The sequence below is a fragment of the Spermophilus citellus genome (genome assembly GCF_964194105.1).
Source record: "Spermophilus citellus genome assembly, chromosome: 4".
Taxonomy (NCBI): Eukaryota; Metazoa; Chordata; class Mammalia; order Rodentia; family Sciuridae; genus Spermophilus; species Spermophilus citellus.
In genome coordinates, this window is record NC_138185.1 from 106,549,249 (window position 1) to 106,563,620 (window position 14,372).

Sequence of the window (14,372 nt, forward strand, 5' to 3'; positions counted from 1 at the left end):
CAGGAGAAGCAGGCTATCCATGTGCTGGTGCACTTTGGCTTATAGATATCCAAGCCGGTGGGCAGAATCCGTTCTAGACCTCCACCCAGCTCTGCCTCCTGGCCACAGCCAGCAAGCAGAGAGAGAATTCACCCGGTGGATTCTCGGGAAGGGCCTTGAAGGCAGACAGTGAAGAGGCTGGACAGGGCTCCCACCCTGGGCTTAACAGCACCCTCGACACCTCGAGGACAAGATGACTTACCAGAAAGAAAATGCATGGATTTTGAGGAAACCAGGCTGGTGGACAGCATGCACCTGAACTGGGGTGAGAAGGGGGCTCTGAGGGAGGACTCTAAGCTTGGTGTCCACTGGGCATGACCACTCTGGGAAAGGATGGTCTTGACTCTGCCATTAGGAGCTGGGGCCCTGGTAGAACCTTTCTGCTTGTTTGCCCTCTTTGATGAGCAGACAGGGACCTCACATGTGTCACCAAACAAAGGGCTTCATTCAAGAGAAGACAGGCCAGGGCCAGGGTCGTGTGTGCTGAGGTGAGGGAGAGACATGGAAACCATGCTTGAGGAAAAAGGGGGAAGATAATCGGAGACAGCCCTGGAAAGAGCCTCACACCCTTGACTACCTGCTCCCCCTGCTGACCGGCTGCTTAGCCCCTATCAGGGTAGCGCTATTCTCTCTCCTTGTCTGCTTGACCTCATGACTGAGCTGATAGAGGCTGGACTCACAAGGAGCAGCGTGCAGGTGATGCTCATAAGCTGGAAGTAGAGGGTTCAAGACTGCGGTGGTCAGGCCTGGGGTCCCTAATGTGGTTCCTGCCCTGGCCATGGTGAGGCCATGCTGGTCCATCCTGCCAGACATGGCTTCCAACTTGAAGGTATCTGAGTTCCAGGCCCAGACTGGAGCTGGACACTTCTGTGGACGGGGACACAGTGGGATGGAACATAGACCACTGAGATGTCACTGGGGCTTTGGGACTGTCTGCCAATTGGAAAGAAACAAGCCCTGCTTGAGGGTGGCACTGGGCCACTGCTACCGGGGGTGCTCCCATCTTACCAGATGGAACAGTACCCACAGGTGGAACAGTACCCCCAGAGGAAACAGTACCTACAGTTGGAATAGTTCCCTGATGGAACAGTACCCCAGAACCAGAAGTTTCCATACTGGCAGCACATGGATGGGTCTGAGCTACTAGAAGCTGGGGGCTGGGGTGCCCCAACAGGCTGGAAGGCTTCATTGAGGAAGTACCAGCAGATCTGGTGAGGAACAGTTCTTTAGTGTGGGAGACCCCTGCTGTCCACTGGGCTTGGAGATGCTAGGTTAGTGGTGGGCAGAGTTGGGGAAGACCTGGCCTCTGGAAGCTGCGGTCCTGTGTCCATGAAGCCAGGGAATGGCAAGCTGTGGGGTAGCAGGGAGGGCTAGCTGGGACTACCCCAGCTCTCCCACACAGGGGAGGTGACACACGGAGGCAGAGAAGCCTAGGTCTGTTGGAGAACCCGTGTCTCCCTGAGCCTACTCATAGCAGCTGGGAGTCTGGGCCCCAGGAGGAAGAACAGAGGCCCAAACTTCCAGCTGAGGGTTTGTAGGGTTTGAGGAGAAGCAGCTGCCAAGCTTGGAGTTCCGGGCTCTGAATTAAGGAAGGAGAGGAGCCAGAGGATGGAGTTAGGGCTTTGAGCCCCACCAGTCTGATCACAGGAGGCAAGGGGTCTGCGGGTGCCTTTATCTGGAAGCTGGTGGAGACAGAAGAGATCCCTACACGGTCTTATACTCAGGAGAGGACTCTTGAGGCCCTTCCTAGCTGCCCACATTCTCCTTATTGCAAGAAGCCACAGGGACCTGGGAGCTGGGTCCCTCTAGGACAGAGGCAAGTGGCCTGGCCAGGCTGAGGGTCATCAGGAGGTGTGGAGGCAGCAGTGTTCCCAGGGAGCCACCAACCGCCTGCCAGCCTCAGCCTAGCACAGGGGTCCCTGTCAGCTGGGGAGAAGGGACAGGAGGGGCTCTGCAGGACCCTCCCTTGTCCTGCAGCCATTCTTGTCACTGGAAGCTGAGGAAAGGCTGCACTGAGCTGGGCCAAGGGGTCCTCTTGGCGGGTGTCTGAAGGTAGGGGCTGGGGAAGCCAGTCAGGGAGGAGACTGAGAACACAGAGGACAATGGCCAGCAGCAAGGTCCAGTGCCTGCTGACTGGAGCACCCAGCAGCCTCCCTCCGCTGGGGAAGCAGGCTGGGCTGGGGGTACAGCCCCATGGACTGGAAACACCCCTCCGCTCACCCCTCCAGCAGGGAAACCATGGGGTCAGAGAGGCACGGCCAGTCAGGTCAGAGTGGGCCCCTGATCACAGTGCCCTCTACGGTGTGAGGAGACCTGGACTGTCCAGCCCGACCACCTTAGCAAACAAACCAAGGAAGGAGGTGTCTGGAGGTGACCAAGGGAACAGGGATCTCGATTAACACCCCATACACACCCCTCCTCTCCTCCCCACAGGCACTTACTTGAGACAGAACCTATGTCGGCAGCAAAGGTGGCTGCTCCACCCTCTGCCGTTTGTTCTGGGCTGGGTGTCGCATGGCATTGAGAGGTCAGGCTTCGACCCACTGGCGCCTCACCTGAGCTCCATCTCTGTATTAGCTTCGGATGACAGATGCACGTGTTGGCCTAGCAAGGCCACCTGAGGCAGAGAGCCCAGCTGACGGCAGGTATGGGTTAGGCCCACGGGGCCCTGGCCAAGTGCAGAGCAGGTAGGGTTGAACCCCTGACCTGGTGGGCCCCTCAGCAAACCCCTGGGCCTGTTCCCATCTGTAACCAAAGGGAGAGGAGTGTTGGTGGTGCTACTCCTAAATATCTGGTCAGATCTTTTTGGGAGTTTAAAACCCAGATTCCTGAGTTCCACCTAAGATCATTCTTGATGGAGTCCAGGACTGCCTTCCCCAGGCGGTTTCCTTCTGAGTCCTGGCTAAGCCCAGCCGCCTCAGATATTTGCAGGGGAAGTAGAGGACTGGAGTACCACGTTCAGCCAAGGCACAGGTGGGCCCTGCTTCCTCTCAGCAACTGCAGGAGGTGGGGGAGTAAGGACGCAGCACTGCCTCCCCCAGACCAGAAGTCCTGATAGGGTTCTCATCTGCCCACCTCAACTGGGGCTCCCTTAGACCAAATTCTCAGGGAAACACTGTCTTGCAGGCTGCAGGTTGGGGCTAGGGTGGGGTAGGACAGGGTCCCAGAACAGTGTTTTCTTGAGGAACAACCACCCCCACCCTGGCCTGTGCCATCATGGGTCCCCTGTCATGTAGCCATTGGCAAGATGTATGACTGTTGTGTAAAGAGCACAGGTGTACAAGAAAGAAAACAGCCAAATCCAGCTTGGGCTGAGGCGGCCCAGGACGCAGAGCAACTCCACCTGTTGCAATTCGCATTCTCCTTCACAGGAGTGGCCTCAGGTGGTCTACTCTGCACACCAGCTTCCTGTGAGCCCCATGGCCCAGACTCCTTCCCTCAGGCAATGGATGATGTAGCAATATAAACCAGATTTCAAACCAGATTCCCCACCCAGCTTCCAGGTCCCAAAGATCCCATTCCTCCCTCCACCCACACACTTGCCACCAGCCCCCCTCTTCTCCCAACTTGTCTTCAAAGCCTAGTTCAGGTATCTGTGTCCCAGAACACCTTGCCACCACCCCTACCCCAGGTTGGCACTGCTGTGACCAGTGTGGTGTTGTGGCTTGTCCCCTTCTCAAGCCAGGTGCTACAGTTTGGATGTAGTTCGAGTGCCCCAAGGGTTCATGTGTCAAACTTTAATCCCCTTTTCGAGGTAGAAAAAGGTGAAACTTAATATGGTAGGGGGGGAGTGCCTCCGGAAGCTAATTAGGGTTAGGCCAGTCATGAGGATGCAGCCCTATGACAGTACTGATGGCTGTATGAGAAGGATCAGAAGACACACATGCTATGTCTTGCCATGGATGCCTACCACCTGAGGACTCTGCTGGCATGAAGGCTATCACCAGATGGCCCCGATTTTGGACTTCCAGAACCATGAACCAAAGTAAACCTGTTTTCCTTAAAACTTACCTAGTCTGTGTATGGTTCCTATGAACAGAAAGTGGCATTCTACACCAGGGCCTATGTGGATGGTGTATGGGGGCAATGGCAGATGCCATTCCAAATCCTGGTCCAGCTTAAGGCCAGGCAGGCAGAGAGGGAACGTGTACTGGGGCCGTTAGAAGCACCAACAAAAGTCTAATGTGCCCTGGGCACAGGGCCTGGCCCAGGTGGAGTAGGAAAACTCCTTCAGGCTGCCACAGCAGCTGCCCTGACACAGGGAGCAGAGCCCAGCAAGGGTGGGTGTCTGGAGGAAGGCCAGTGATCCCCTCACCCGCATGGGAGGGATGACAGATCTCAGTCCTGGGAGACAGGGCACTTGGGAGTATCTCCTGCTGCCAGGGCTCTCAGTACTGTCAGGAGGAAGGGCTTTTCCCAAATGGGGAAGTGGCTGGCCAGTGGGTGTGTGAGAAGGGCTCCGGTGGCCAGAGTTGGCGGGCACCATAGTGCCTGAAGCCCTTGGTGCCTTCTGGGAGCAGGGAGGGCAGCCTGTGAGTGGCCCACGGTGACCCAACAGCAAACCCACAACCCCTCAAACACCGAGTCAGGTCCCAGTTCCAAAACAACTCAAATGCTTTAATTGCCTGTCCCAGGGTCCACAGGCTTATCACAAACTCTTAAATAAGGCCAAGGGCCCCAGCTCCCCAGCCTCCAGCTCAATTCAGCACTTTGCAGGGAGGTGGCCCACAGCAAGCCTGGCTAATAAGGCTCTGGCTTGGGGAGTACCAGGGTCCCCAGTCCAGAAATTCAGAGACCTCCTAGGACGGAGCTGCCACTCAGCCTGTCTGCTTTAAGTCCCTGAGTCCCTGTAGCTGCTTGGCTTCCAGAAAACACAACTTTCCTGGGTCAACGCCTGGTGTGGGTAAAGGCAGCTCAGGAAGTCACCGGACAGGCTGACAATGCAGGACAGGCCTGGGGCTTCCCTGGGGCAGGAGCAGCAGACCTGCAAGGACACCAGTCCCAGGCTGTTATTGCTGCACCAGCAGCAGGGACCAGGGAAAGTGTGTCAAGCCATATACACTGTACAATGTACCACTCTAAGCTAACCAAGTCCTAAGCCACATAAAGACTATCTAATAGGAGGTTCTGCTGCCTCAGCTTCCTATTCCAGGCCTGGGCTGAGGTCCTAGACCTGTCTCAGGCAGGGAGCAGAGACCATCTGGCAACGGGTGTGTCAGGCATCTCCCCACAACCACCCTGTGAGGTAGGCCGTGTTGTCCTACGTTACAATGGGGAACGAGGGTTCAAGAGAGGCGAAGGGTCTGCCCAGGTCACGCAGCAAGGAACAGCAGCCAGCATTCGGGCCAGGTCTGTTGGGCTCCAGAGCCCACATGCTTTCTCTAGAGAAGAACAGGAAGTAGTCCTTTCCAATGAAGACCCTCACGTTAAAAAGCTGAGGGGCTCTCAGTCAGTCCAGCCTCGCAGGCCCCAGGGTGAGAGCTAAAGATACTCCAAGGGATTGGCCATACCCCAGCATGGACTCCTGGCCCTGGGCAGCAGAAGCAGAGGCTGATCCTAGACATTTGGCTGTCCCAACAGCACCTGCAACCAACTTTACAGGTGATGGCTCTGGCTGCCCAGTAGCTGTGGGCAAGGTGGGGGCCGGTCAGGTCCTGAGGCCTTGTGGCCCCATGTGGGCAATGCCAGGCCATTGAGCCAGGCAGTTTCCAGAAGGCTTCGGAAGCGGGCCTTCAGCGTGGGGCCAGGTGGGCCGGTGCTGTTGGCAGGAGTAGGTGAGGGACCACGTGACCCAACCCCAGCAGTTGCCTCTGCTTTCTCCGGGCCAGGGGTTGGTGGCTTCCGCCCTGGTTTCCTGACCTTGGGGGCTGGTGACTTCTGAGCCTGGGCTATACTCTCTGGCTCATCTCTGGCCACAGTGGGTTCTGAGGTGGGAATAGCTCCAGCCTCAGTGTCAAAGTCACCTGGAAAATGAGCACATAGTCAGGCTACAGATCCTGTACCCTCAGGTCCCATCTCCTGGTCTTCAAAGCCATCCAGAACAGTGGTTCTTCCCCAAGCCAGGATGGCACCAAAAGGACCACACAGCCATCATCATCTTTCCCTGCATGTACCTGCTGGCTGGCCCATCCAAGCTGAAAAGGTGTACTTCTCCCCAGGGACTCCAGAACTCTGATGAGAAAGCACTGCTTAGGAGAGGCTGTTTGGGAGCAAGGATGAGAGGAAGGAGCCCAGCAGGTCAGGAACCACTCTGGCCACGTGGGAAAAGTGAAGCACAGGAAGAGAGTACTGTGCCATATGTAAGGAAGCCATCATCTTTCTGCCATAGCACCTCCAAAGTCAGAACAAGAGCTTTGGAGCAAGATCCCACACAGAGGCTGCCCCAAAGCAATGCCTGAAGGAAGGTGGGTGGAGGAGTTGAGCAGGGGACAAAAGGGGTCCCTGACCAAGAACACACCTATTGGATGCCAGAAGGAGCACAGGAACACAAAAGAAATGAAGACAGGAAAAATTCTCTAGGGGCACCCACAATGGGTAACTCCTCCAAGGACAGTGGAGGACCCATAGCTCAGCAATCAAGTGGGGACAATCTAGCCAGGGGCAAGAGCTGGGCCCTGGTCACTTCTTTGCCAGGCCCAATTCTTGTAGGCTGGAGTCACAGCAGGAGGGAATGTGGCCCCAGTCATTTCCATGTCAGCCCAGGAAGAGACTTGACCCTCTCTGGGTCCCAGACAGGTCCAGGGGAGGGAGAGGACAAGCCAAGAGGCTGTGTAGCTCTTGACACTACCCACACTCTAGCCCACTCTTTCTGAGACAGGACAGTCACACTTGCATTTCTTTCCACTCCACTGAGACCTCTGTCCCCACTTTTAAGTGTTTAGGTACAAGGAATGCTGATCAGCCCAACCCCAGCTCTACCTCTGCACTCAGGCCTCCACCCAGATACGGGGACTCAGCCAGGTGGGGAGAAACCAGGAACAGGATCTTCAGAGAGAAGCCTGGAGAAGAGGCTGGGGGCAGGAACAGGGGGTCAGCAGGGAGAAAACACTGAGTGGGCAGGAGGCCTCGAGGTCAGGTGCGCTGATACAAGAGAGGATAGGACATTCTTGCTCAATCCTGGCTGAAACATGAGTGTACACACCACACAATGCTGCAGCAGCACGTGGTCCTCTGGGACATAAGGAATGCAAGCAGAACAACGGCGGCGCAAGGCCTCATTCACCCAGTGGGGGAAGCAAACCACAAAAGATGCCGACTTGTGGAAACACTGCTGTGCACATCAGTGCTGGGAGGCCCAAGGATGGATCCATTCAAAGGCAAGAGCGTCTGAGTGGGACCTCATCAAGTGTGAGCATGGGGAGCAGCGTGCCCTCCCCTCCCCCAAGATGAGGAAGACAGGAAAGTGGGCTGAAAGGACAGTTCAGGAAGGTGTTTACAGTTAGGATGAATTCAGAGCAGGAGACACCCAGCTGCCAATTCCAGCAGGCAGTGGGTTGAGATGAAAACTCAGAAGAGGGACGGCTGGGATGTACAGAGACATGGGGAGAAGCGTCCACAAGTAGGAAACAGTGCCTGGCCAGAGCCTCAGGACACCAAAGGGGCCTGCACCAAAGATGTAGATGGCATAAGCACAGGAGGGAGGCTCCAGGAAGAGGTAGCACCAAGAAGGACCAAAGTTCCCAGGGAAAAGAGCACTCAGTGACGCCTGGAGGGAGGAGAGAGAGGTCCCTAGAGCCCACCCTGGAAAGGCAGGCACTGCTGTAGAGTGAGATCCGGGAACCACTCAGCCATCTGCTGTGACCCCCCCCCACTCACACAGTGCACACACCTGTCACTCACTCACAGCTCTGGTGGCTACTGGGGCTGCCCCATGCTCACCCAGCTGGCGGCGCACGCAGTCTCGCCACTGTAGGCCCAGCAGATCAGGGTAGATGTCAGGCAGCTGGCGCAGTGCCAACAACTTCAGCATGCGTGAGGTGCAGCCATGCAGGGCACGCTCCCGCAGCGCACGCTCCTCTGACAGTGTAGTGGGCCGCAGCTCCACACGGTGCTCCTGCAGCACATGGTCCACAGAGGCAGGAGGCAGCCGTGGGAAGAGCCGCTCCTTCACCAGGTGGATGGGCACGAAGATGGCGCCGGCCCGCACCACGTGGGGAAAGGGGCACTGTTGCGTGCATACGAATCTCTGCAGCTGGGACAGCAGCTTGCTGAGCAGTCCCTGCACTCCCTGGCAGTCCTGCCATGCAGCCCGGCCCCATGGTCCGGCCATCTCAAGCCACTCCCGAAGCTTCTCTGGTGGGGAGTGGGCCACGGAGCCTGAGATGGCATCACACAGGGATGCATGGAGCCCTGTAAAACGCTGCTCTGGGGTGTCTTCTGGGGCTACAGTAGGAGCTGGAGCTGGAGCTAGAGCAGGAGCTGGAGCTGGAGCTGGAGCAGGGGCAGGGGCAGAGGCAGGGGCAGGGGCAGGGGCAGGGGCAGGGGCAGGGGCAGGGGCTAGAGTCGAGGCTGGGGCCGCCACAGCTATGGCTGGAGGGCTAGGCAGGGCCAGGTTGAAGCATGCCACTGGCAAGGGCTGAGTGAGAATCTGCAGTCCCATGGGTACAGATGATGGGGTGAGTGCAGGCTGTACAGGGGCAGGAGCTGAGGTGGGTGTGGCCTGGTCTGCAGCTGCAGGTAAGGGTGATGGACGGAGAATCTTGAATTTTCGGAACATGAAGGCCACAGAGCTGTGAAAGTTGGTCCTTGGTGTGGCCTCTGTGGCCACTGGCAACCCAGGGGCTTCTGTGACCATCTTTTTCAGCCCTGACAGACCTGAACCTATGTTCCCTGTATCTGGCGTGTCCACGGTTGCAGTGGGCTTGGTATGCACTGTAGGATCAGGGACTTGAATGGGAGCAGCCTCTGCTGTGGGCTTCTTCACACTCAAGTCCAAGGCAACCTCCTCCCGAAGTGAGCAGCAAGGCTCTGAGGATCCCTCCTGGGTAGTTAAAGTCCCCCTGCAGTCTTTGTCTTGGCTTTCACTGGTAGCTGGGGCTGAATCTGGCTCAGCTGTGGCCTCTGGCGTCTGCACATCGAGATAGTCACGGTAGGGGGCCAGGCTGAAGACATTGTCGATAACAGGCATTGGTGGAGAGCCAGGCGGTCTAGCACCCTCCTTCTGTGGGAAAGACTGGTGCTCTTGGGCACAGGGGTGCAACGCTGGTGAGGTGCGGGGCACTGGACTATCTCGGATGACAATGGGAGCTCCAGAGTGTTCGCTGAGCGGGGTCTGGAGCTGCTCTTTCCTGCAGCTGGGCAGCCATGTCTTTTCTTCGGTTTCCTGTGCTGGCTTTTCAGCAGGCCTCGTAGGCTCAGAGCATGGCTGACTGGCTGGCAAAGGCTGGCACGCCTGCTGGAAGGCACTGGGCTGTGGCACAGACTGCACACTGTTCTGGGAAGGTGGTGTCCCTCCAAGCCCAGGGGATGCCCCATAGAGAGACAGGTCATCCCGGGCATAAGGAAACCCCAGAGTCTGCGGGGCAAAGTCCAGTGGGCACCGTGGAGCAAGAGGAGGCTCCAGCTTGAGGCCTGGTGAGGGTGCTGGGAGTGGGGCAGAGGGGTAGGAATAAGTGTCCAGTCCCACTGGCGGTATGTACGGAGTCTGGGCTGCCTGCTGCCTCAGGTAGGGGCTGCCCAGCCCACCAACCTGGTATCCAGTCCCCTTATGGACTCCCAGAGGCTGCAGTGGGATCACAGAGCTGTAGCTGCCCTGCTTCTCCGGGTGACGACAAGCTGGGGGGCAAGGCAGGGCCTGTGGAGGGGGAGGGAGTGGGTAGTGGGTAGGCAATGCCTCCTGGCACGGTGGCCCCAGGGGCTGAGCCAGCTGTGTCCAAGGACTCGAAGGCCCCTCTACCATTGCTTGTTTGGAGTCCCCAGAGTAAGGACCTGTGTACTTAGAGGCCAGAAAGCCTGTGCTGTGGATGGTCTGGTACTTTTCCAGGAACGCCTGGCATGAGGAGAAACTCACTGAGGGGTCTTTGCCAGATCCCCCAGCTGGCACTCCACGTAAAAAGGTGCTGTCCAGGGCCTGGCCCTTCCCAGGAGCTGGGCCCAGAGAACAGGGTGGGTCAGCAGAGGACAACAGGGGCCCAGTCACCAGGGTCCAGTCAACATCCAGTGGCCTCTTAGCTGGCCCCTCCCCCAGGCAAGTCGAGAGCCCATAACACAGGGGGCTGCGGTAGACGGGTTTGGGTGCTGCCAGTGGTGGGCCTGGGTATGTGTGAGACTGGGGGTTAAACGGCAGGAGCTCAACAGGGCTGGAGTCCTGCATCTTCTCAGAACCTTCCGCTGGTGGGCGGTACAGCAGGCAGTTGGTAAACAGGCTGTCTGGCCGAAGTGGAGGTCCTGCTACGCTTGTGGAGTACAAGGGTGAGTATGGGGTCCAGGATGCCAACCGCTCAGATCCTGCCTTGGAAGTGCCCCCCATGGGACAGGAGAAGTAAGCGCCCTTGTAGTTGCAGGGGTCCTGGTTACCAGCCGAGGGGGGCAGGCTATGTCCAGGCCCGGAGTCTGCTTCCAGGCGGGGCAGTTTGCCATATATCACAGGCCCCAGAGTCCCCAGTGGGCGCTTCTCCGCCATCACTGTAAAGGCGTCAAGCCCTCCAGGGCCGCTGCTACTGAACAGCTGACCTGGGAGAAAGAGGGAAGGAAGCAAGGCAGTTAGAAGTGCAGGTTGCCAGTCAGCAGTATAGAGGCCGTGCTCCCTGGCTCACTGCCACCCAAGCGCCTGGCACTCAACAGACACTCAGTTAAGACTAAATGCATGAATCATAAATGCAGACGTCTCTTTTTTTTAAGCTACAAAATCCTTTGTTGAACAAATTCTTGTCCAATCTCCCTGCACATAACCTTCGCCCCAATCCAGGAGTCCTTTCTGTTCATATTTCTTCCAAGTGACTCCCAAGACCCCTTCCTTGGGGTTCCAGATTTTAGGGCAGTTTTGAGGATCACTTGCCTTTGCTTATACCCACCAAAATAGATGGAGACTCATCCATCCCAAAGTCACTGATGAAGGAGATGGAACAAGTAGCAAAGCTCCTGCCTGTCATTCCCACTATTCCAAGATGCCACAGTGATCTCAAAAGACACCCCTGTATGGGAGACATGAGATCTGGCCATTGTTTTTCTTGTGACACTCCATTGATCTTCCAGCCTTACCAAAAACAGCAGATCCAGGTCTCAAACCCAAGTCCCTAGGGCCACAGCCAATGCTGTTACTAGGCTTGGGGTCTGGAAGGCAGTCCAGAAGAGGTGGCTGGGGTGCCTACATCTATACAAGCCACTCCCCCTCAGTGAAAGTCAAGGCTGTCCACCAGATGGTGCTGTGGTGCCAGCGGGAAGATCCCAGCAGAGGGGAAAAGGGCCTGTGTCCACGCCCAGCCCTCAGGCTGTGGGTGGCTACTCCAAGGCATATGGGGTCATGTGGGGTGTGTGGGTGTGAGTATGTGTGTATGTGTCTCTCTCTCTCTCTCTTTCATCCCCTCCCCAGGAAGAGAGGTCCCAAGGGCCTAGAGTGGTAGCTGGCAACTACTTCCACTGTACTTTACTGATAGAAAAAAATAAGTGCTAGAGAAAGACCGAGGCCCTGAAGCAAGGCCAAGCAAGGATGGGAACCCAGACCCTGAGAGGTCAAGGGTAGAGAATCCTCAACGCAGCAGGCATTTAATGACTCATGAAGGTCTCCATCTGAGACCTGTCTGCTGCACACTGACCAGCCTCTAAGCACCCCATTCCCTGAAACCCTCAATAGATTAGAAAGGATGAATCAGCTCTATCTTGCTATGATTAGACCACCAGCTAAGTGTCCCAGGTATGGCAGGGGTCCAATGTCAGCCAGCCAGAAGCTCAGTGTTAGACTAGGAAGGGGTCAAGAAAAGACAAGGCAATGCCCACTCCACTCCTAGCTTCCTACAACAAAGAAGCCAGGTAGGCCTCTCAGAAAGAGTTGATTCATTGGGCCAGAATCCAACCCCCCAGGGAGTTTAGAGAAGCTGGAAGAGGATATCAGAACTCAGGCCACAGAACCACTAATGGTATCCTATGTCAAGGACCTGTATCCTAGGGGAAAAGTCCCCATCAACTCCACAGAAATGATGCAAGAAGAGGTTGTACGTTTTGGGGGTGCTGAGCTCCCCCTCTGCCCTTGGGGAACTCTGATTAATTAGATGCTGGCTCTGGTCTCACCTCCCCCACATACTCCTTGGAGCCTGCTCTATATCCACCCTCAGCCACTGGGGTCTTTTTCTCCTGGGCTCAGTCCAACCCATGCCCTTTGCCCTGGAGACTTTCTGAGACCCCTCTGGACCCAGTCAATAGACACAAGGCCATCTGGGACCTTCAGAGTCTTGTGGGAGGAGAGGAGGCTCCAAGGAGCCAGCAGAGAACTCTAATAAGAGGCAGAGAGGTGGCCTTATCTCCTGCCAGCAGATGGAGGACCCAATGTACACTCCCTCTAAGAAAGGGCCTTCCCTTTCAGACAAAATGTATGTCTCCTTCCTTGACATACAAAATGAGGTCACAAGCAGACACTTAGAGAGGGCTGGCCCCCAGGGAACAGGGTCCCATTACTCTTGGTGGGGGAGGGAAGTTTTATTGGTCCTTCGAGCTGAGCTTCAACCTCAGCCAGGACCCCAAGCAGGATCCTGAAGAGTCTGCCACCCCTGTACTCCCAGTCCTCTAAAGTTCTGTGACCCCATTCCCACTTCCACCTCCTAAGGGCCTCATGATGAAATAGGTGATTCCAGCCCAGTTGATGGCAGCATCTGGACTCTTGGGAGGGCTGAACCACCCCACATGTATTCTCACACCTCCCACCTACCTCAGCTGAGGCTCTGGGCTCTCCAGACACTACAACCCAACCTGGGGCAGCCCATAGTATCCAGCATGGGTGGAAGGGAAGCAAAATCAGATCTATTCTCCTTCCCCACTACGGGCCCCGCCCATAATCTTGGTGCCTGGGGCCCACAGTCGACTTCACTTTGGGGCTCTGCTGCCCCAACCGACCCCACGGCCTTCCGGGTCTTCAAAAGCCCCTCCGGGCTGCGCTGGGGCACACGTGCACCCCAGCAGGCTGACACACTGGCCGCCGCCACGCATGCAAAGCCGTGCCTGCACGTACGTGCATGGCCCACATCTGCACACATGCCCCTCTATAACTAAAGCTCTCCCCTCGTTCGGGCACCGGACACACGTGAGCACGCCGGCAGGCTAATGCACAGAGCCCCACGGACCGACGGCCACAGACTGGCCGGAGGTCCCAGGGTAGGGGGCTGTCGGGCCTCGGGGCAGTCACCGCCTCGGGGCCATCCTGCCAGCCTGGGCTGCGGCCAGATGGTGAGTCAAGCGGTGGCGAGGAAACCGCAGGGCCGCCCCATCCCAGCAGGGCGCGTCCAGGGCCCTGCGGCGTCTCGGCGTCCTCCGCCCCCTGGCCCTAGCCGCCCCCACCGCCCCCTCAAACTCGCCCGGGCAATCCACGTGAGCCGGGCCCCGCGGGAGGCCCGAGCGCTGGCCTGAGCTCTCTCTCGCCAGCCCGGTGCCGGGGTCCCGCCGGAGCCCCAGAGCGCTACCAGGCCTCGGGAGCCTCGAAGTCCGAGGAAAGTGGGGGCAGTGGCACAAGCCTAGCCCGAGAGCCCTCCCGCCGGAAGCCGCAGCACCTTGGCCCCGGCCACGCGCGCACCATACCCGGGCCGACCGGTAGGGGCGCCCTGGGGCAGGGCCACCCACCCCCTCTCCACGCGCCGCCCGCAAACTCGGCCCAAGTTTCGGCGCCCGCCGAGCGGGCGAGCTCTACCTGCAGGACGCCAGGCTTCCCGCTGCCGCTGCCTGAGGTTGCAGCCGCATCCTCCAGGACCGCCTACGCAGCAGGTCCTTGTCCCGCCCGGCCCTGCGCGGGAAGTCACTGAGCCAAGCCCAGAGCCACCCTCCGCGCTGCCGTTCGCGCCGCCGCCGGGCGCCGTCTGCGGTCCCGGGCGGGGCGGACTGGGGGCGGAGCGGGGGCGGGGCGGCCCGCGGGGTGGGGGCAGAGCCCGGCCGCGCCTCTGGGAGCTCGAGCTCCCTAGGGCCCACGAGAGGGCTTGCGGGGGGCCAACTCTCTGGCCACTCGCCGCGGGCGCTATGCACTGTCTGTACCTGCAGCGCTCCGCGAACCACATTGCCTGGCGGGCCGGTCACCTGCGCTGGTTTAGTCATTCCGTTGGATCATTCATTCGTTGGCCCTTCTTTCCTTCCGCTCTTCCTTCGTACTGGGGATTGAATCCGGGGAGCTCTACATCCCCAACCTTTTTATTTTTAAT

The 14,372-nt window shown here is 58.0% G+C and overlaps 1 protein-coding gene across 2 annotated transcripts; it reads right to left on the reverse strand.

Annotated features, from left to right (window-relative positions):
• Nucleotides 1–3,713: 3,713 nt before the first annotated feature.
• Nucleotides 3,714–14,034, reverse strand: LOC308647747 (uncharacterized protein C15orf39). Of its 2 annotated transcripts, none has more exons than XM_081292191.1 (3): nucleotides 13,871–14,034; nucleotides 7,918–10,710; nucleotides 3,714–6,002 (listed from the first exon to the last, which is right to left on the reverse strand). In XM_081292191.1, exons 2-3 carry the CDS (start codon nucleotides 10,658–10,660, stop codon nucleotides 5,635–5,637), a joined length of 3,111 nt encoding a protein of 1,036 aa, XP_081148317.1. In that variant the 5' UTR covers nucleotides 10,661–10,710; nucleotides 13,871–14,034; the 3' UTR covers nucleotides 3,714–5,634. The 2 variants fall into 2 exon arrangements, with proteins under 2 accessions (XP_081148317.1, XP_081148316.1); XM_081292190.1 differs by having other exon boundaries at nucleotides 5,881–6,002; nucleotides 7,868–10,710; nucleotides 13,871–14,001.
• Nucleotides 14,035–14,372: the final 338 nt, after the last annotated feature.